Raw genomic sequence first — 22,764 nt, 5'->3', positions numbered from 1 at the left:
ATCTCAGCTTGTCAAACTGTATTGTAATGAGAGTGCCTGGAAGACTAAATAAAAAATTGAGTTTGCAAAACCACAAACCTGAGCCATGCCCAATACCTTGACTTATTAACAAGCCCCAGGTATCAAGGTCCAGCTATACCACTCTTGGGCATATAACCAAAGGACAGGCCACTCTATCACAAGGACACTTGCTCAGCTAAGCTTATTGTGACTTTATTCACAATAGCCAGAAACTGGAAACAACCTAGATGTCTTTTAACTGAAGAACAGAAAAGGAAATCTAGTATTACTCAGTTGTTTAAGAAAATGACATTATGAGAGTTGCAGGCAAATGGATAGAACTAGGAAAAAAAATTATCCCAAGTGAGGGAACTCAGATTTAGAAATACAAACATGGTGTATATTCACTTATAAGTAGATATTAGTATTAAGTAGCTGATAACTGAGGTACAATCCATAGACCCAGAGATATTAGGTAAATAGAAAGGCTCTGGGGGGCACACATGGCTCTCCCTGATAAGGAGGAATATATAAGAGGAGTGAGTCAGCATGTTCTGACTAGCAACTCACCCTGACTCCCCTCCCCCCCAAAAAAGCCCACACCATGGCCCATGTATGTGCAGCAGGCACTTCTGCATTCACTAATCCTGGAACCTGCCTGGCAATGGGAGACAAATAAAGACAGAGCATGTGACCAGGACAGCCAATTGGCTGGTGCCAGTTGCATGGAAAACAGTTATAGGCCAAGGGGAGGCAGGTATAAAGGCACTCTCCACTCTTACAATAAACCAATCTGTTTCCTCTCCTCATCTGGCTCCTGGAGTCTTAGCCTCAACCCCCAAGGACTGTCTTGGGGGCCAAGGCTAGAGCAATAGAAATCGAATTGATTTTGTGGGTGGACTGGTAGCAGGTGGGGATGGGACTGGGGAGAATCGGGTGCTGGAGTGAGATGGAGAGTGTGGGGAGAGGGATGGGGGCATTTGGAGACAGTGTGGAAACCTAGTGCAGTAGAAACTCCCTGAATCTATGAGGGTGACCCCAATGACTACTCTTAGTAACAGAGAATGCAATGCCTGGGGTGACCATCTCTTGTAGGCAGGCAAGGCTCCCAGAGGCAGGACTGGGTTGTGTTCAATTGAGTTGTTGACCAAGGAGGTCCTCTGGAGATCCTCAAGCAACCCAAGCTGATGCTAGGACAGAAGGTTGTTCTTCTCAAAATGTCAGCAGGGCCCCATGCCAAGGACATCCACACAGCTCATTGAACACAAAGAGGTCAAGCTGGTGCCTACATGACGCCTTCACACCTACACTCTAGTCTCTTTGGTGTGGGAAGGTACACTACAGGTTCCTGAAAGAGAGACATAGACACCAACTCAGCCATATAAAAAACCTTTATCTACAATCTGCCTTCAAAATATGCTGGGACAATGGTGGTCAACCAATATCTGATTTAACTTGTGGTCCACTCCATGGGAGTCCATTCCCAACACTGCTCGAATAAACCTGAATGGGAAACTGGATAACCCAGAGACCAGGGTAGAACCAAACACAACTGCTCTAAAAAGAAAGAAAAAAGCTCAACAAAATGATTATTCCTAACAATATTTTGCTACATAGATTGGCACCTTGTCCAGTCATCATCAGAGAGGATTCCTCAGGTAGCATATGGGAGCAGATGCAGAGATCCATACTTGAACATGATGTGGAGAGAAAGTCTAAATTGGAGGTCTCCATCTGGCCCCTCCCCTTGGAGTGTGATGAATCCACGGAAAAGGCAGAGGAAAGATTGTAGGAGTCAGAAGAAATGACACCAGGAGAACACAGGCTGCTGGATTAACTAAACAGGGCTCACATGGGCTCACAGAGACTGAAGCACAAGCACAGGGCCTGCAGGGACCTGAACCAGGTCCTCCAAGTGCATATTGTGGCTGTTAGCTTGTGAGGTTCTCAACAGTGGGAGTGGGTGTGTCTCTGACTCATTTGTCTGCTCTTGGGACTCTTTCCATCCTGTTGGGTTGCCTTGTCCAGTTATGAGGGCTTTTGCCTTGTCTTACAGTACATTGTTTTGTTGTGTTTGGTTGTCTCTCAGAGGCCTGCTCTTCTCTGAAGGGCTGAGTGCGTGGATGGGGGGTAGATCCAAGGGGAGGTGTGTGTGTGTGTGTGTGTGTGTGTGTGTGTGTGTGTGTGTGTGTGTGTGCGCGTGTGTGAGGGAGCTGGGAGGATGGAGGGAGGGGAAACTCTGGTCAGGATGTATTGTATGAAAAAATAATCTATTTCAACAACAACAACAAAAACAACACACACACACAGAAAGACAGAGGCAGAGAAACAGAGACAGAGACAGAGAAACAGACACAGAGAGAAATGGAAAAGCATAGAAAGAAAAAAAACCTGAGCCATGCCCAGTACCTTGCCTTGTTAACAAGTCTTAATGTCCAGGCGATTTTTCTTTGTGAGCATTTCTGTTGGTCTCATCGCCCTCACCAGAAACTGGCTTAGCCATGCTCATACACAACCATCCTGGCCAGTGTGATTGGACATCTGGTGGGAACTCCTAGAAAAGGTTCTTCGCAGTTAACTGGAAAAAGGCTACCATGTTAATACCTTAGTCAAACCTTGAGAGAAATGTTGGCTAATAGGAAGACAGAGCCAGGCTTGATGGCTCCTACAGATGAACCTTGTGTTCATCTCATGTAGCTAGTAGATGACTTATTGGTTAAGTCCCTTTTAACCAGGATTTTATTTTATTTTATGTGCCACAAAAATTCCTGCCTGAGGCTGGAGGGATGGCTAGTGGTTAGCCTGAGTATTTCTCTTGAAGAAAACACCAGTTCCATTCCCAGCATCCGTACTGGACAGCTCACAACTTCTTGAACTCAGCTCCAGTGTATCTGACCCCCTCTCCTTCTTGCTTCTGAGAACACCTGCACACACATGGTGCACACACATGGTGCACACACCCCTCTACACACATATGCTTTTAAATAATTAAAAAAATCTCTCCTCATGCATAGATCTACTGCAAATGCTTTCTACATGTTGGTATCAGTCTACTTATTCACACTCAAGACGTAGTCTTTATGGGCATTGGTACCAAGTTGACCATGCCACCATCAGACTTGCTCATGAGGCAGGGAGAAGTCACTGGGATCCTTCTAGGAGCTTAATGGATTATAAAAGATTTTGTGGGTGTTACTATGACCCCCTGGAAGAGAATCTCATATCATTCTCCTAGGAATATATACAGTTTGTATACACACCATACATGTGATTTATATGAACATACATGTTTATTGCTGACCTGGTCATGGCACTGAATCTCTGGCATTAGGAGAACTATGTTTGTCTTGATAGAGTTCCTTTCTAAAAATCTTTTATTTTCATTTTTGCATATTATTGGTGTGTGTGTGTATGTGTGTATGGCTGAGTGCTTGCCACAGCATACCTTGGGAGGTTGGAGACATCTTGTGGGAGTCAGTTCTTTCTATCTCCATTTGGGCTCCTGGAATTGAACTCAGATTGTCAGGCCTGACAGCAAGCACCTTCACCTGCTGAACTATCATGCTGACCCAGAAAATTTAATTTTTTTTTTTTTTTTTTGGTTCCGTTTACTGAACCTAGGATTTGTGCATCCTGGGCAAATGCTCTCCCACAGAGATAAATCCACAGCCCACACAGGCTCTTTCAACTTGGCCTTGAAAGTTTGATGCTCTTACCAAGGTGAGTTACTTGAGTCTATTCCTCCGATACTTTTAGCTTCATAGTATCCTGTCTAGTCCTGAGGCTTCCTAGCCTCCCAAACTGCCAGTACGAGTGAAACTTGGCTTGTCCCATCAGGCAGGGGTTTGGTTGTGGAAGGATGAGTTGGGATATAAAATTAATATTTGTGCATTGTTGTACGATTTACATCGAGCTTGAAGTATTCAGAGTCAGGATATCAATTGACCCTTAGGAAAGTGTCTGGGATGCCAGCCAGTGACTTATTCTGTTATTGTATCCATTTTCAGATACAGAACTCCTATGGACCAAGATTTAATACTCAGTTTAGAGATTAAGGGGCAGGAAAACACAGGCATGCTTGGCAATGGAATGACCAAAATATGTTCCAGGAATAGTTAATTAACGCTGAAGATTTTGAAGCCCGGAGCTGTTGAGGAGAGCATGTGAAGTTATACCTTTGGCAACTATGAAAGATTTTCTGTTGGATGCCTTTTGCTATACACAGGAGATGGATAGGCCTATGAAACGAGAGCTGCTTTTCTTAGTGAGTTTGACCATGTTTTGTATTTTCTTTTCTCACCAAGTTCACCCCCATCACTAATCTGCCTTTTAGTTCCTGTCCTCGCTGAAATGTTCCTTGCTGACACCACTGACTAGGTGTTCTGAGTGTCAAGGTGCACAGCATGGCCTTTTCCAAAACTGCTGTTGTCTCAGTTTTTGTCTTATACTTCTTGTTAGCAATTTGTCTAAGCTCCGCCCCACAGTCACCTGGCAACAGCCAGGTATGCCTGACTCACCAAAAAAGGGGCTGCTTGCCTGCAACTATCTCTCTTGCTCTTCCCTTCTTGCTCCTGCTCTATCCCCTTGCCCCTTCTCTTCCCACTCCCTCTCCCTCTCTTTTCACATGCTCATGGCCAGCCTCTACTTCTCTACTCTCTCTCTGCCTTTCTCTGCCTCTACTACCGTCTTAACTACTTTCTTTATGCCCTGAATAAACTCTATTCTATACTATACCGTTGTGTGGCTTGTCCCCCAGGGGGAAAGAATGCCTCAGCATGGGCTTGCAGAGGCACTCCCTTTCCCACACCTCACCACATATCCGACCAAAACATTCTCTCCTCTCTCTCTCTCTCTCTCTCTCTCTCTCTCTCTCTCTCTCTCTCTCTCTCTCTCCCTCTCTTTATAAAGAACATCTCTCCTGGCTCTGCCTCCTGTATCCATTTCTGTTCTTCATCCAGGCTCTCTGAGTTTGATAATCTCTAGATTTTGTTCTTACCTGGTATGTCTTCTTGGTTCTCTCCATGCCAGTTGTCCATGTTTCCTGTCTGAGCCCTGTCTATCAGCTCATCCTCTTTTGTGAGTGCCAACAACCAATCAGACATTTACACCAAGGTGAACCACTGATGCTAACACACAGACTAACCCCTCAACATCTCCTTTGAACTTGGTACTTGGCCAGTAAGTCCTGGCTGCCTTCTAAGGAACTCACGCTTGGATTTCTCTATGTTGTGAACCAAGCTGGATTGCTGTTGGGCAAAACAGCATTCTGATTGGCTCAGAGTCTCTGGTCTTTCACTTCCGGTTTGGTCTTGCCACCTCTAAGTTGGCACCGTAGGCTCTTCCTCTCTCATGCTGGCTGTACTGGCTGGTTTTGTGTGTCAACTTGACACAGGCTGGAGTTATCACAGAGAAGGGAGGTTCAGTTGGGGAAGTGCCTCCATGAGACCCAGATGTGGGGCATTTTCTCAATTAGTGATCAAGGGGGTAGGGCCCCTTGTGGGTGGTGCCATCCCTGGGCTGGAAGTCTTGGGTTCTATAAGAGAGCAAGCTGAGCAAGCCAGGGGAAGCAAGCCAGTAAAGAACATCCCTCCATGGCCTCTGCATCAGCTCCTGCTTCCTGACCTGCTTGAGTTCCAGTCCTGACTTCCTCTGGTGATCAACAGTAATGTGGAAGTAAGCTGAATAAACCCTTTGCTCCCCAGCTTGCTTCATGGTCATGATGTTTGTGCAGGAATAGAAACCCTGACTAAGACACTGGCCTAGATATTTGCTTTCATCCCTTTCCTCTCTGCTCCCACATCACAGTTTTCCAAACCACCCCTATGCTCTCTCCTACGCTATGGCTGGCACTTCCTGTATTCTCTGCTTTGGGAAGCCAGGGAAGATGTCAGAGGATAAGTGGAAATGTGCCGTGCAAGTGGTAGGTAGCCGTGAGTCTTGTCTCAAGGTGTTTATATTTTAGTGTGAGGCAGCTGTATACATAATTTACTCTATTATGCCCTGTGTTAGAAACATAAAAACAAGCTATTGGAAAGAAGGCAGGAAAGTGGAATCGTGAGTGTGATAAAATCATTTCAACTCAAATTAGGAAAACATAACACTGTTAGTTACGTTAGTCTGTTTATGCTTGTGCTAGTGAATTTTATGTCAATGACATAAGCTAGAGTCATCAGTGAGGAGGGAGTCTCAGTTGAGAAAATGCCCCCATAAGATCAAGCTACAGGCAACCTTGTAGGGCACTTTCTTAGTTACTGATGGGGGAGGGCACAGCCCATGGTGGGTAGGGCTCTGGGCTGGTGGTCTTGTGTTCTATAAGAAATCAGACTAAGTAAATCATGTGGAGGTATGCAGTAAATATCACTCCTCCATGGCCTCTGCATCAGTTGCTGCTTCCAGGTTCCTGTCCTGTTTGAGTTCCTGTCCTGACTTACTTCCATGATGATGAACAGTGCTGTGGAAGTGTAAGCCAAATGCCCCCCATTCCCTACCCCCATAACCTGTCTACCCCACCACACACACACACACAAGTTGCTTTGGTCATAGTGTTTCACCATAGCAACAGTAACTTGAACTAAAACTATGTTGCTATAACAAAATGCCCTATTGTGGAATGGTTTGCAAACAACATACACTTATGGCTTACATTTCTGGAGGCTGGGCAGTCAAGAGCAAAATGCTGGGAGGCTCCTTGTCTGGTAACAGTTCCTCCTGGATCACAAGCAGTTGTTTGCACACAGTGGAGAGGACAGGAGAGCTCTTTGAGTTCTCTTTTATGAGGACTCTAATCCAGTAGTAGGGTTCCACCCTCATGACCTACTCACCTCTGGAAAGCTCTGCCTCCAATGCCACTGGGATTTCAGCAGATGGACTTGGCAGAGGGGGACAGCAACAATAAGACCACAGTATGGCTTATCTGTATTTACAAAGCATCCAACTAAGCAACCCCCCCCCAACGTTAGCTACGTTAGACGGCTGAAGCCTAGCAAACACAAAAGAACAACAAAAAGTACAAGGATATGTTAAACATAATATATGATCTGTATATATCTCAGTGTATGTAAACATGTGTACATGTGGAGGCCAGGACACTGGATCTCTGGCAGCTAGATTTACAGCAGTTGTGAGCTACCCGACAAGAGTGCTGGGAACTGAAGTCTGGTCCTTTGTAAGAGCAGCTAGCACTCTTATCCACTGAACTATCTCTCCAGCCCCATGAGTTTTGGAGACCAATCTCAGATTCTCAAGCATGTGTAGCAAGTACTTCTACCGATTTAGCCACCTTTGAAGCCTAGTCCTCTTTTATTTTTTATTTATTTTATGTTTATTACCATGTGTGTGTGTGATGGATGAGTGCCATATATATGTCCATAACATGTGTGTGTATGGGAGCAAACAGCTTTGCTGAGTCAGTTATGACCTTTCACCCTGGCATGGGTTCTGGAACTAGAGCTCGAGTTGACAGATGTGTGTGGCAGGGGCCTATACGCCATCTCATAGGCCACCTAAGAGCACTCACTAGTGCTGAACGATGATGACCTGTATCCTGGGACACAACCACAGAAAAAAAATTCATGGAAATGCCCATGGTAGTTGATCGTCTGAAGTTCAATGAATGCTATGCCTTAGGGTTGATTTCTTGATTTTGCTTAGTGCACCTCGATTTCATAGGGGAGTAGCATTATGGGAAACTGGCTCATAGCTATGTAAAAAATCTCTTGCATTTTGGCTATTTTTCTGTAGATAGAGGACAAATAGACAACTATAAGTTTCCTTGGGAACATTAGTGCACCTCCCCCCAATCTCTTACATAGGCTGAAATCCTTAGCACTACCAGGTCTTTCATCCAGCCAGACTAAGCATATTATTTAATTCTTTCTATGAGATATGCCTTTCCTTTGCCTATTGGTTTTCAGAGTAACCCAAGCTTGATATGCTTGTTGGAAGCCAGTAAATGTTACATTTTAAAAACTAAATAACTATAACTTGGGTGTTGCTAGAGGGTGGGAATGTATAAGCCACTCACGTCGGGTTTCTGGTTGAGGGCAGCCCAGATAGCCTCTGGTTGATGCTGTTTCTTCCTGATGCTTGTTCCACCCATGCCCCAGCTTCACTGTCTCCCTGCTTTGCTGTCCTCTCCTGCCATCCTTAAGTCATGCACCAGACCCAACCCCAGTCAGGAGCAGAGCTTCTGAGAAGCCATTTACAGCGATGGGAGGAAAACAATGCCCTCCCACCTTCCCTCTCCTGTCCCACTCACCCTGCCCCCTCCCTCCTCCCAGGAATCACATGGGGGAAATCTTCAGAACTGTTCATTCTTCATACTTGGTGTACTGTATGTACTCGTTCATACCCTGGAACGAATGTGGAGCCAGGTCAGAGGAGCCATTCCAGGCTGCCAGAGGGTTTGGGTGACATATGTGGTGAGCAGGCTACAGATTAAAGCAAGGTTGCTTCGATCAGGTGCTAGGATCACCTTTGAGAAAAAGAGTCAAGCTAATCTCCTCACAGGACATTATTGAGCCCTGAATATTACTGGGACTTCAGCTTAACCCAGGACAGATTCTTCTTTTCTCACATTTCTTTCTTCTCTAGTTCCATGTGATGATACCTCACCCAACTTAAGCCACTCTTAAAACAATAATGAGAAAATCCATGGCTGCTTTAGGCCACACAGTCCTTTACAATGCCACGGTCTAGATGCACGGTCTAGATGTCATTGCCACATTTCTAGAGGCACAAACTCATCCCCAGCCTCCTTCCTCTGCTTCCCACCTCCTGGTGTCACCAGTCAGATCTGGTAACAGGCTTGTCAGTCTAAAATCAACTTGGGACTTTCTGACTCCAAAAGCCTTGTCCTTTGTTCAAGGCCTAGTGTCATTTTCTCAAAACTCTTTGCTGTTACATAAGGGGTGGGGATAGGGCATTGGTGCAGCGTGCCTTTCAGAAGTGACGAGTCTTTACCTCCCATAAGGCTTCGCAGGAGGAACAGGATGCTCAGGGGACATGGGAATGCCTTGGGGGTCACCCAAGTGAGCTCTTTAGGGTGGCTCCGGTGAGTTGGGGACTTCTAGATCCTCCTTCATCTTGCCAGTTAGTAAGGTAGAACCGACTGTTGAATGTATATGAAAACAAGGTTTTGAAAAGTCTCATCTTCTCCCCCCCCCAGATACAACTCCCTTGACACACTCCAAAAGGATGGACAGAGTATTTAATACATGGAATGGTTTTCCTTCCATTACACTGTCATAAATTACAAAGTATTGCTCACTTCACAAAATAAAACCATTTCCAGATTATTATTGACAGTATCAAGAAGTACAGAAGTCACAACATACAAATCTGTACAGTCATGAGGAACGGTGACAGCAGAGAGCAAGCCAAACTGAGCCCCAGATGCCACGATTCTGCCCACAGGGCCTGGGGAGGCTGATAGACATCCACCTCTGCAGTCTCTACCACTGGGGTACCTTGGCAATTCTCTTCTGGGTACTCAAAGGAAGTCTTGTCAGTACATGGGTCATCTCTGACAATCAAGGGAAAGACATTGCCACTGGCTTTAAAAATCTAAATGAACACAGTTTTTTTTTTCTGTTTTAAATATTTTGCCTATGTTACAAAATATAGAGATCTTGGTGTGGAAATCTCATGCTAAGATAAATATAACCAACAGGATGTGTCTCTAGTAATAAAATCATGTTAAATTATCTTCCATACAGAGCAACTCTTATGAAGGGAAAACATTTGATTAAAAAAAAACCTTATTTATTCATAATTTAATAATAGGTTTATAAAACGAAGGTGAGGAACAAGATTCAACAATGATCCTAAAGGTTCATGATTCATCCATATGGAAATGCAGCAAAGAATTTCACCTTGCCATTGACATCAGTCTGAAGGGCCTGGCTGAGGAGAGGGAAAGTGCTAACTCTGTGATACGGTCCAGCTGCATCCAGTGTCCTCAAGTCATTTTGCGTAGCAGTGCACACTCTGCATATTCTAGGATGTACACGGGAGATATGGAGAGGCCGTGACTAATTCCATAACATCCTTTGGGAAGCCACAAAATGCTTATAGAAGGGAAACTGGTGGATGCTTCAGACCAGCCTAGAAACACTATGAACATACACTATCTCACAGCAGAAAGCCAGAGCTGAGGAGCAGAATCTGAAAAGCAGGGACTTGAGAAGGGGTGAACTTTCATGGAAGAACTCATCAGGACAGAGGTATGTCAAGGTGACACTGCATTCACGGTCAACGTTCACCAGGCATCACAGCAAGAAGGGGACAAGGGACAGGGCCATAACCAACGCACTGCATTGGATTCTATTTGCTAAAATAAAATAACATTCTTGCAGCTAAAATAAAATACATCTTACAATATAGGTTTCATTTAACATTTAACATATAGAATTGTCTTCTCTTTTTGAAGGTGGAAAATGCATACTGTACCAAGTACCTTTATGAATTAAGTTCCCTTTTATTACTGGTAAGACTGAAGCTTAAAAGTCTACTTTTTTTTTTTTTTAATAAGTTAAAGAAAGATTTATTAATCACTCTTCCAGCAAAACAGACATACATACGAGGCACGGCAAAAGACCCAAGGTAAGGGGTTTCCTACCCTCACCCTTGCTCTCACGTGGAGGCGGGAGACACAGTCCCCAACGCTGCGATCCACTGTGGTCCAGGAAATTCTGCCACTTGTTTGAAAAAACAAATCAAGTGTGAGAAACGTTTTTATTCCACTAGCTCTATCAGCTCACTTCCCTGATGGATTAAAACAGAACATCTTCGTTTTCTATTAAAATCTGCACGATCAGCTTTTGGTACCGCATGTCATGGAGGGTGGTGAGGGTGCTGTCCTCAGGGGGTCTCATCAGGGTAGGCCCAAAGACGATCCCCAGGTTTTCTGCATTCATTAAATTGTCCTTTTCATTCATGGTAACCCTGGAAGGCAAGCACAGAGATCTCAGGCAGATTTTCAGAAGGACTGAGATACTAGCTATGCACAGTAGGCCTGAGATCATCTCTGGGGTCAGGAGCATGCAAAAATACAGAATAAGAATAGCAGGAAGATATTTGTTAACAGGTGTTTTTATGATTTGTTTTCTTTTTTAAGTTGTTTTCAGCCAGTAGATTGAAATGAGTTACTAGAACCAATGGTGAACATTAAAGATTGGAAATCTATCCCTGAAGAAATCTGCAAGTATTAGTTAGGGAATATCAGTTTGAAGGGGTGGAAGGTCACCCATGGTACCTTCATGGGCCTCATATGGAAGTCTGGTTTTTGTCACCATTTCCTAGTGGTCTGCACGCTGGAGAGGGGCTGAGAGCAGGCAGGCTCTGTACCATAGGAGAAAGACTGTTTGTAGAACAAGCTGATGTGTGTTTAGGAAGACCCTGGCTATTGTCACAGGGCAGGAGAATGGATGGAATGTGGCCAGACTGGAGGCCCATTGTTTATTATGCCTGGTTCCCAAAGGATGAGGCACAAAGCAATCATTATTGTTGGAACAGTATCAAGAGAAGAAGCAAAGAGGCTTTAAGGAGGAAATCTAATAAACCCTAACATTGCTTTACTGGTTTCCTTATGAAATGAATAATGATTTTCTAGATTCTTGCCCTCAGGAAATTTTGTCTTTAGAATGCTCATCACTGATAAAAAGGAGTAAGTTCTACAAAGAAGGATATGCCGTGTTAAAAATGTACTTAGATTTTGTACAGAGACAATCCTTTGCTCTCTATTCCCTTGGAGCAGATTCAAATTAGCCATTTAATGTTAGTTTTAGTAAACTTAGTTTGAATAACATTTTCATGCTGCACAGGTGAAAAACAAACAGGAAAGAGGTCATTCTTCATTCTGAGAAGAGGAACCTCATTAAGAAAAGGCTTCCATCAGATTGGCCTGTGAGGCATTTCCTTGACTTGTGATTGACATGGCCCATCTCACTGTGGGCAGTATCATTCCTGAGCTGTCCTGGGTTGTATAAGTAAGTAGCCCGAGGAAGCCATGTAGTTCCTATATGTAGTTCCACTAGTAAGCATAGTTCCTTTATGGCCTCAGCTCCAGTTCCTGCCTCCATGTTCCTGTCTTGAGTTCCTGCCCTGATTTCCCTCATCATGGACTATGGCATGGAAACATAAGCCAAATAAAACCTTTCCTCCCCTAGCTGCCTTTGGTCATAGCCCTTATCACAGCCATAGAAACCAAACTAGGACAGAAATAAGTTCCTGAAAGTGGAGTGTTGTCATAACAGACTCCATGAAGTGTTTGGAACTTTGGGCTAGAAAAGCCATTAGTGCTCAAAGCTTACTGGGGTGAATTCTGTGTGATCTTGGATGATAAGAATTCTGAGAACAGTGAAGATGATGGAGACCTGGCTTTTGAGGTGTCAGAAGGAAGCACTGTCTGATCTGTCCATACAGTAGTTTGACTGTGGTTCTGGTCAGCAGTGATTCAGAAGGGACCAGCACCACTAAAGTGAAACCTTTGTTCTTTTTGAGACAATTTATGCTGGCCAGTTGGAGATGAAAAATCAGCTGTGATTAGCAAACAAGCATCATTGAGCTACCTTCTGGGGATATTTCCCCACAATAGGCACACAGAAGTTATGGTCCAAGGGGAGCCCAGGCTACATTTCATGCTGATAGCCACACTTGGCAATGAGAAAGTTGTTGACCTTTTTTTTTTTCTGGAGTAGTCAGAGGCTCCTTTAAAGGGAACAATGCTGCCTTCCTTGGCTAGCTCCAATCACAGCTTCTAGAAACCACACTGTACCAAGAGGTACTCTATGTACTTTCCATTGGGTTTCCTGATGCCTTCTTGCCCTGGGCAGATCAGGGGTGGTCAGGGATGGAGGTGTTGGCTTACTTTTTGAGGTGGATCATCAGGTAACGCAGGGTCTCATAGTGGGCAGGAGGCAGCAGCATCAGGACCTCATGGACAGCTTCCAGCCTCTCATCCGCATTGGGGATTTCTACAGAGAGTGTACAATCAAAAATACTGGATACCAACAGTCAGATGGGTGTTGAGAAGTCTGATTTCTTCGTCTTTGTTGCAAATGGGGCATCTTACAATTTCATATAGTCTCAAATATGCTTTCACTCAGTTTCCTTGTATCCTGTCTCATTCCAGAAGGAGCTGAGGTTGAGCGCTCATTAGTTAAATGAATATCTGCTAAGCAGGTGGCTATTGTACACTACAGGAACAAGGGTCCTATAGAACTCTTAACTCTGGTGGTATATGCACAGTTTGCATTGCCCTCTTGATCTGTTGAATCTATCAAAGCTCTACTTTCCTGTCTCATGTTGTGTGTGCTCTTGAAGTTGTCTAATGACTCTTTCCCTTCCAGACCTCCATATCAAATATGTTTTTTTTTTTTCAGTGCAAGCACATTGGCAGATGGACCAACCAACAATGTCATAAATAAAGGCATTTCCACAAAGGTGCTACAAGGGTTAACCTCATATGCAACCCTTGTTAAGAAGCAGACACTAGAAACATTAACAATGGCAGGAAGAGTGTGTAGACTTTGGGCCATTGACAGGTCTTGGCAGGCACTCAAGGAAAGCCCTCCCACCATCCCTCCTGGGACAGTTGTATTCAGCTCTTAGAACCTTCTCTATCTAGAACCCAGGAAGGAATGGTCTTTCTAGGGGGAAGGACCACAGCTCATCTGGAAAATACATTGTGCATGGATCTGAACAGGCCCTTGCTTTCCCCTATCAGGCAACTTATAGAAATAGGCTGATGCCTTTAAAGATACATGATGTTACACAAAGCTAAAAGAAGTTCCTTAGAGAAGGCTTGGCTTCTCTCCCATGAGTCTCAGCATTTGAGCTCTTCCTACATTGTCACTATCTGGTACCAGGCAAGGTGTGGCACCTTCTCTTGACATACCCTTTACTTTTCTCCCAGGAGCAGTGGGTTCTGCTGATCAGCATTAGATAAGACTGGGGTCAACTGTTGGGTGATAAAAGATAAATGCTGATGGTTCCCTCATGGACATGTCAGGACAGTTCTCCATGCTAGCTGTCCACCTTCTAACATCAGATTATTATCTTTACTTCACGGGATGGGTTAAGAAAATTAACTAGAAGATATCAATAAGCGGTCCTAGCATAGTACATGACACAATAAACACTGTATGCTCTTGGGTGCCTATCATTTTAATACAAGTTTATCTTTTTAACACAAGGTCTGACTTTATAACCTAGGCTGGCTTTGATCTCCAGATCTCCCTGACTGCACTTCCTTAAGTGCTAGGACTATGCAACTCTATACATGGCTACTTCTATTAACCATGAACAGCATGGACAGGCAAAGCTTGGGTGAGGTTTTAATCGAGTCACACTGTGATCTTGCACAATGGGCCACAATAGTTTACAAGTCCTTCTTTGGAGAATGCTGATATTATTATTATTATTATTATTATTATTATTATTATTATTATTATAGAAATGTACTTTCAGCAAATATCTGAGTTGGGCTGCCTGTGTTAGTGTCTTGAAAATAGGGAGAAAGGATGAGGGACAGAGTTACCTGGCTCTCAGCTTCTGCTTGTAGAGCCAGGAGAGTATGGACTTAGGGCAGGCACCTGGTGAGTGCTGGCTAGGTTTCTATTTGCTGGTCTTCTGTGGCCCCACTTGACAAAGCCAATGCTCATGAAAGTCTTGGAAGACTTTCATTTCCTTGAGATCAAGAGGCCCATGGTTCTCAGTACTTACTTGCTGCCTCTATAAATTTGGAGTAGGTGTCATATGTGATGATAGGGATGGGTAAGTCTCTGAAGTACAGTTTCAGGGCTCCGGTGATGATGTTTATGTCTGGGTAGATGTTAGCAGAGATATCTGCCTTTTCACCATCTGAAAAACAGTCTCACTTAGATCTTATTTCATCAAGTTAAACAAGACACAGGAAAAAGAGGCCCACCATAGAACATGCCCTGGCAAGCCTCAGTGTCTCTGCCTCACCCTCTCAGCTCCTAATAATGTTAGGGTCTTGGGGGAACAGAAAGGACCTGGGGGAGAGTGGCACAGGCTATGAAGAGTGAGTACAGACAAGAGTACAGCAGGGTAGATTTAGAAGCGCTTTTGTGATTCCCAGGCCCTGTTAATCGCCCAACAGAAATTTATCATAGTAATTGCTACTTTGGATACATAGCATTATAAAAGAGCAACAGTCTAACACGGAATGACATATGACAATACACATGTATGAAAATGTTGTAACGAAACACATTATTTTTGCGACTAAATTTTTTAAATTTCTATGTTTTCTTTGCCAGTGTTCTTTGGCCTTGGGCTAGAAGATCAAATATAGCAACCTTTGGTTTCTAAGGTCTTTTTCAGGTTCACTGAAGTTTCTTTAAATTTAACCCTTCCTACCCTGACTCATAGCACAGGTGCAATTATATTCCTTGCCAATTGTTATGCTCATTCTCAAGGCATTTTGTGTGTGTGTGTGTGTGTGTGTGTGTGTGTGTGTGTGTGTGGTATGTGTGCACAGTGTAGGTACCTGTATGTGCCCAAATGAAACCAAGAGTTAAGGTAATAGTCCCCAAGCCCCAACTATTTTCTTATCTCTAATCATACTGTGTCGAGGTCACAGGCTCTCTTGAGTGTTGGGGATTAGCCTCATGCTGCTATGTATTCAAATGGTAAATACAAGACCCCAAGATCTGGTTGCACTGAAGAACATATTCCCAGGTACACCAATTGATGCTATGTAAACCTTGCTCCCAACTTAAAGTTAATTGGTTAACAAAAGACTAGAGCCTGTGATGGGGCAGTAGAGAGAGAAAAGCTGGCTTGAGGATTGAGTGAGGGGTCTCAGAGAGATGAAGGGAAAAAGGAAAAAGGTGACAGAGAGAGGAGGAGGCTGCCAGAAGAGGAGCTGGACCATGAACACATGGCCAGGAGAAGTGGACCCTGAAGGTAGGCAGATGGAACAGAAATAACCTGGACTAAATCCAAACAACAAGTAACAAGGGACACATGGCTGGGATGCAAGTTAGACTAGCTCACAGCCTGCCCAGTCGAGGCTATCAGCTTGTAAATAAAATGTTGTTATGCCCAGACATTGTGTGTGTGTGTGTGTGTGTGTGTGTGTGTGTGGTAAGTATGTACAGTGTATGTGTCTGTATGTACCAGAATTGTGTGTCTTTTATATGCGCTAGCTAAAATATATAATTTGTTTACATATGAGACTTCACCCAGATTTTTACATGGGTGCTAGGGATTTGAACTCAGATCCTCATGTTTGTACACCAAGTGCTTTTATCTGCTGAGCTATCTTTCCACCACTTTGAAGTATTACATATTTTTAAATTACATTTATTTTTTTTTAGGGGGCCTATCTGAGCCATGGTACATGTTGACAGGAGACAACATGTAGGACTTGGTTATCTTCCCATCACGTGTCAGGGGGGCTGGACACTGGTTGTAACAGGCCTCCCAGGCCTAGCAACCAAACATGACATAACAAGATACAATAAGATCAGGCATAAACTCTCATGTCAAGGGTGGACAATGCAACTCCATAGGAGGACAGGGTCCCAAGAGCAGGTGAAGGAGTCAGAGACAACCCTACCCTCATTGTTAGGAATCCCATAAAAACACAAGCTAACAACCATAACACGTAAACAGAGAACTTAGCACAAACCCATGTTTGTCACTTCAGCCTCTGTGAGCCGCTAGGAGCTCTGATTAGTTGATTCTATGGGCTGTGTTCTTCTGCAATCCTCAACCCCCTTTTACTATTAGAATCAATCCATTTCACTTAATGAACAGGTTGTGAGTTTTGTTTTGTTTTGTTTTGTTTACAGATAAACATTGTTCAATCATATGGGGATTATTAACACATTTTACATGGAGAACTTAAAGCATAAACGCCTTAGCAAATTTGGTTCCACGTTTTTAAAGAAGCTATGAAGCAGCTAAAAGCACAAACCAAGACAGAAAATGCAAAGCAGATATGACGGACAAGATGTTAAGAGACAAGGCTCCTGGATGGTACGTGTCCCTAAAGGACAAAAGACTTAACTCCCGACCCCCATGCATTCATCCCCAGATCCCTTCTCTGAAGTTCTGAGAGGGAAGTTTGATGAGTGAGATCCTGAATTGAGGATGCATCTTCTGATGTGTGTGGTGTGTGGACAGGCTGCCCATTCAAATCATCTTTCACACACTCTTCCTCATGAGCTGACCTGTCCGAAGTCTAAGGAAACACTTCTTCCAGAGAATTTTAAAGGATGATTCCTCCACTTCTGAAGGTTGACTCTCAGTAATTCTCAGACCCTACTTCCACTCTAAATGAGCTCTTGTTCTAGCACGGAGGGTACTGGGATAAGGTAGCACTAGAGACAGTTCACACTCACCTCTGTCAAACGCCATCTTGACATCTTCAATGTGTTCTGTGAACCCAGAGACTCTGTAAAGCCCTTCTGACTTTAATCCTGCAGGTCAGGGGGCAGGGCAAGAGAGAGGAGGGGACTTCAACTTTGCATTCCCATGGTGTCTAATTAAGCCACTCTAATGTACTAGCTGCACTCAGTGCCCTGATTTGGTTAGTGATCTGATTGATGCCTCCCACCCTACTGTGCGGGACTCTGGGATTTTCCTACCAATCTCCACAGGAGCCTGTCTCCATCTGCTTGTTGGAGATGGGCATCTCAGTGGAAACCAGCTCTTCCTCCTGGCTGGCTACAAAGGGAGCTGAGATCTAAGGTTCTCCCTAACTACCTCTGTTCCACACTTCTGCACACCTACTTTACTGATGCAACCAGTGCTCGGTTTTCTCCCTTGCGACTCATTCAGCTATTTGGTATATTGGATACAGCCATCCTGGAGTGTGTGTGGCACAGATGATCTATTGGAGAAATCTAAAATTTATAACATTTCATGTTAAATCATAGATAAGACAATATGCTAATGGAGTGTGCTTGATTTATTCTGCCTTTAGATAGCCAATTATATAAACAGGTGCAGTAAAGTTCAGTTCTATTTAATGGTCTGAAAACTTAATCACAGTAAGAAAGAGGATATGTTTCTGCCTGCTAGCCTATCCTGATATGCCGGACACATGCTGACACCTAGCTTGCTCTCCTTCACCCAGTGGGTGTCATGTAAAATGAAAACAGCAGCAAGAATAGAGGATCAGGTTTCAGATTCCAAATGCCAAGACTGAACTGGTGTCAAAGCTGAGCTACAGCAAAAACGAGTAAACAGAATATTCTGTCAAACTCTTGATAACTAACATACTTTTCTGGCTTTACATTTTTACTCTTATGGTAATATCTTCCTATGCCAGGGTCTGTACTGAATCTAAGAGATGGGTGTCTCTGCTCTTTCCCGGGACCATGGCAGGCATGCTCAATCTGACGAGGCTCTCCTGTCTCATGGCAGACACGCTTAGTTCACTTCATCTGTACTCTCAGATAGGCATGCTTAGATGGTGGCCACTCTTAGATGGTGGAAGCGACACACGAGATAAAACCTGAGTGCCACTTTTTTCCAGGTGGTCACGCAAGCTCATCTCTGTGAGAATAGGACATGCATTGCCATAGCAGTTTATAGGAATACACAGTGGTAGGCATGTAGCTCCTTTATGAAGGGCAAAGGACATCTAGGGAGACCTCCTCCAACCCCTTGGACATTGACTGCTAGAGGCAGTCTTAAGTGATCGGCTAGAGTTTGTAGAGCAGCCGAGGCTTCCAGCCATCCTCCATTAATAATTTTCCTATCCCTCTACTTTAATGAACCATTTGGTTTTAGAACAGTATCCACAGTGGTAGCATTCACCTCTCTGTGGTGTTTGTTTTGTTTACTGTAGACATAGTGTGACCCTCCATGCCACATTTCTCTGGCCATGCTTTCCTATGATGAACTATACTTTCAAAGTATGAGCCAAACAAATGCTTCCTTCCTCCAGTTGCTGTGGTCTGGTGATTTGGTACAGCAGCAACAAGAAAAATAACTTGTTGAGGTTTGGGTTTTTTTTTCCCTATGTATTGTAATGTTAAATATTAGTCCTCCCAAAGCCTAATTGGCCCCCAGAGATGATAGACTCTGTGTGTACTCAAGTGATGTTATGTAAAGAGTCAGTTTCCTCCATAAAAAATAAAAAAACCTAAATCAATACAATATAATATAGTAAATATAATATAATTAATATAACAGTAGAGAGTATTTTCCAAACCTCTTGCTTCAATTTCCCGGATACATATGTCCACCACCATGGGTCTCTGAGTGTTGTGAGCTTTTACAAGTGTGGTGAGGTCACAACAGTACACTTTCTTGATTCTCTTGAGATCGGGCTGGCAGTCATTGGGGACGTGCTTGGAACACTGTTTGTGTACGTTTAACCCACAATCTGTGAACAAAGAAAACACATCAGCCTCATGGGGTCCCTTCATCAAATCCCGAGACAAAGTATGTGTTGCCAGAGTACATGTGACAGCACCCAAGGGTTTGATGGACTTCCTCAGAATGCCCACCCCGTCGAGAGGTAAAGCTATCCAACAGATAAATATCAGATGCATCTTGACTCTGAAGCATTATATGACTGCATGGCCCTCTTGAATTTTCCAGACCAGAAGAATAGAATACGTTCCTGGGATAGTGAGGTCACTGGTCAGATTTGCTAGTAGGCTTTCCACATTGAGGTTCTGGGCATAGTTTCTCAGAGTTAGTCATGGCTCTTCCTTAAGTCTTTGATACTTTTGTGAGATACAGAGTTACTGTGTTTGCAGGAATGTCTGGTCTTTGATTTGAAGAGTTCCTGACTTGTATTAGGTCTGCCTTTCCTGGTGAGCAGCCTGTCTTTCTAGCGCTGACCTTCCTGCTGGCAGGTGGAGGGCCTCATTCCTCTTGAACTTGCTCTATTGTTGATGTAGTGGAAGTGACGTCTAAGTGCACTAGGGCGGGAGGATGGGAGAGCTGATATTTGACGACAGTGCCTTGTAATGTGATGATTATAGTAATTATTTATAAAGCTTATATCCAGGGCCAAAGCTGAAAAGGTGCTTTTGAGTTCAACTCACAAATTAAAAGCCTTGTTAGCAGTTGGCACCCACAATCACGAGACACAGTTTGCATTCCGGAAAGTGAAAGTTTAATGCCAAGATGTGAACATGCTGTGCACTTAAAGTCTCTTCGAATATTGTTTTCCCTAGGCATAAAAATAATATTTCCGTACATCTATGATACATGCACAATAGGGGATATTGTGGTCAATTGTTTCAAACGTCTGATGGGGCAGAAGTCTATGCAGATGCCCCTGGTGATTCCCAGGTAGGTTTTCCTGGCTCACTTCTTTGCTCTTCCTTTCAAAGGGAAATTTCTAGCAGTCTTTGCTTAATCAGCATATGAAATACAACTAAATCCAAGTACAAGTTCAGTTTCATTTTGATGGAGTTACTTAGCAGATGTGAATTTGGACAGAGTTAACCAGAATTTGGTTTCCTTCCTGGGCTCCTGGTTTATAAAGTGGGAATCACACCAGCACCAGGTGATCATGAAGGTCAATCATGAGACACAGTTTGCATAGAGTTTCCAGTCTCGCACTGCGCCACCACTGAGTCAAATATAGCAGGCTAAGGGGTACGAGACACAGAGGTCTGCCCAGCTGCTCTTTCATTAGTAAATTTTACTTCACCTTATAAACTTATAAGGCCTTTTTTTGTTGTTGCTAAACTGTAGCAGGTATATTTACCATTTTAGCCATTAATTTTTTATTTATGTATTTATTTATTGGAATCAGGGTCTCTTTGTGAATCCATGGCTGGCCAGGCTGGCTTCTATCAAGAGATCTAGCTGCTTCCGCATTTTAAAGTAGAGAGTTCAGTGGGATTAAAAACATTGTTGTGTAGTTACAGCCACCACCTGCCTCGAAAGCTTGTTCGTTCTGGCAAAACTACAACTTGATGCCCACTAAAGCAAGCCCTAGCCCACTGCCCCCAGCACCCAGGAGACCTATTCTCTCTGCCTGTGAATTGAATGGTTTAGGTATTTCGTATGTGCAGATTCATGCCAGATTTGTATTCCTGTGAGTGAATTGTTCTATGGATCACCTTGTCATTTAAGCTCATCCATGTTGCGGCATACATTGGGATTCACGCACACACCTCCCCAGCAGCAAGAGCCACCCAATTCTACCTGGATTCTAACAGCTGTATTCCTTTGCACTTTGCTTGGGCTCTTGCCTTTCATAATACTGATGAACACTCTAGTGTAAACCTATGCCTCCTTGCCTGTTTGTCCATCAGTGGGTACAGGTTCTCTGTGCTTTTCCACCATGGTGAATAATGCTGCTGTGAGCTTAGCCCACAACTATCTGATGTAGACATTGCAATTCTATGATTAATTTTCTTACAAACTTAAAGACTTGTACTGTGTCTACATAGGACATGGATCCTATTAAAATTAGGATGTTTCACAGCAAATATAATGAGAAATTTTATAAGCTAATAGAATTTCATGCACCCCAATAAAATCTGGACTGTTAAAAAAAATTCTGTCTGTACCATGCAGAACTGAGGACTGTGGGGGGTGCCCTTGGCTATCAATGGCCAGTTTCTAGTCTTCCTGCTCTTTGGGGGAAATATTAAATTAAAAAGTAACCACTGGAAAAAACTTACTATATTATCTTACAGTATATTTAATTTAAAACAAAATAGAAACAGAAATACAAAAATTTCAGAGCCCTTCCATCCTAGAGAAAGTTGCTGATGACAGCTAACTGGAGCCCAGAGTTCTGTTTCCATAATATTGACTTTGGACTAATTTCCTGCTGAAGCTGGATAATATTGGTGACAAGGGATATTTTTGGTAGGTATAATCTAAAAAGACCAAACTCACAACCACAGAGCAGTGCAAGGGGTTGACCAGTACAGCTGGGATCTGAGCTGTGGAACACTTTGTGAAGCTCAAAGGTCTGTTTGTTCTGTGTTCAGCAGGGTCTTAGAACATCCTGGAGAGACTGCTTCTGTGCTGGGCTTGCCTTGGGACCCAGGACGGAAAGCTGGAATTACTCACACACCAGTTAGGCACTGAGTGGGTGTTGCTGTGCTTATAGGATGGGAGCTAAGAAAGCACCTTCCGGGCAGAAAGGAACCCAGAGGATATGTGATCCCATGAACTAAGTGGGCAAGATGGGAAAGTGGAGTGGGAGCTCTCAGCTGATTCTATCTGCCACAGCCTGGAAAGGAGGCAAGCAGCCACACGGGCTGTGGCATCCCGCGTCAACACCAGCGGCAGCTGTTCTTGACCTCAGCACCAGTGTGTGCCAGGAAAAGCATGGCAGGGAGAGTGAGGAAGCTCAGCTGGCAGGTCGCTTTGGCAACCCTTTGCATTCTGTTTCACATGCCTAAAAGAAGATGAGTTCCAGGATATTTGCAGTTGGGAGTATGCATCCAATTCGAGATGGAAAAACGTGCAGGGGTTCAAACCACTTTGAAGTATATGAAATCAAATGAGTGTGATCAAAATATATTGAATAAAATTCTCAAAGAATGAAGAACAACATTAATTTTAAAAGGAAGGAAGTTGGCTTCACTATTGACAAAGTACTGAATGTGAGTTCTGGATTCCAGTTGCTTTTAAATTTGCGTTTCACCATCTGGCTATTAGCCATCATGTCTAAGGCTCCATCTCCAGTTCATTCAATAGGAGATAACCATATACCCCTTTGGATATTTTGGTGAGGCTTCGAGGCACAGTAAAGAGAAATGCCTCGTGTTTGTGGCACACGCTCACCATGCTCACCCA

General features: G+C 43.7%; 1 protein-coding gene across 9 annotated transcripts in view; it reads right to left on the bottom strand.

Annotated features, from left to right (window-relative positions):
* Positions 1-10,720: 10,720 nt before the first annotated feature.
* Chn2 (chimerin 2) overlaps positions 10,721-22,764 on the bottom strand; it is a 260,647-nt gene continuing 248,603 nt past the window's right edge. For all 9 annotated transcript variants that reach the window (XM_031381956.1, XM_031381960.1, XM_031381957.1 and 6 more), the window contains 5 exons: positions 19,196-19,369; positions 17,376-17,453; positions 14,725-14,862; positions 12,869-12,974; positions 10,721-10,944 (listed from right to left, as the gene is read on the bottom strand). In XM_031381956.1, coding sequence (XP_031237816.1) covers positions 10,773-10,944; positions 12,869-12,974; positions 14,725-14,862; positions 17,376-17,453; positions 19,196-19,369 — 668 coding nt within the window. In that variant the 3' untranslated portion in view covers positions 10,721-10,772. The remainder of the gene's footprint in view (positions 10,945-12,868; positions 12,975-14,724; positions 14,863-17,375; positions 17,454-19,195; positions 19,370-22,764) is intronic.

This window comes from Mastomys coucha, unplaced genomic scaffold (genome assembly GCF_008632895.1).
Source record: "Mastomys coucha isolate ucsf_1 unplaced genomic scaffold, UCSF_Mcou_1 pScaffold20, whole genome shotgun sequence".
NCBI lineage: Eukaryota > Metazoa > Chordata > Mammalia > Rodentia > Muridae > Mastomys > Mastomys coucha.
This window is presented reverse-complemented; position numbering and strand designations above follow the sequence as displayed.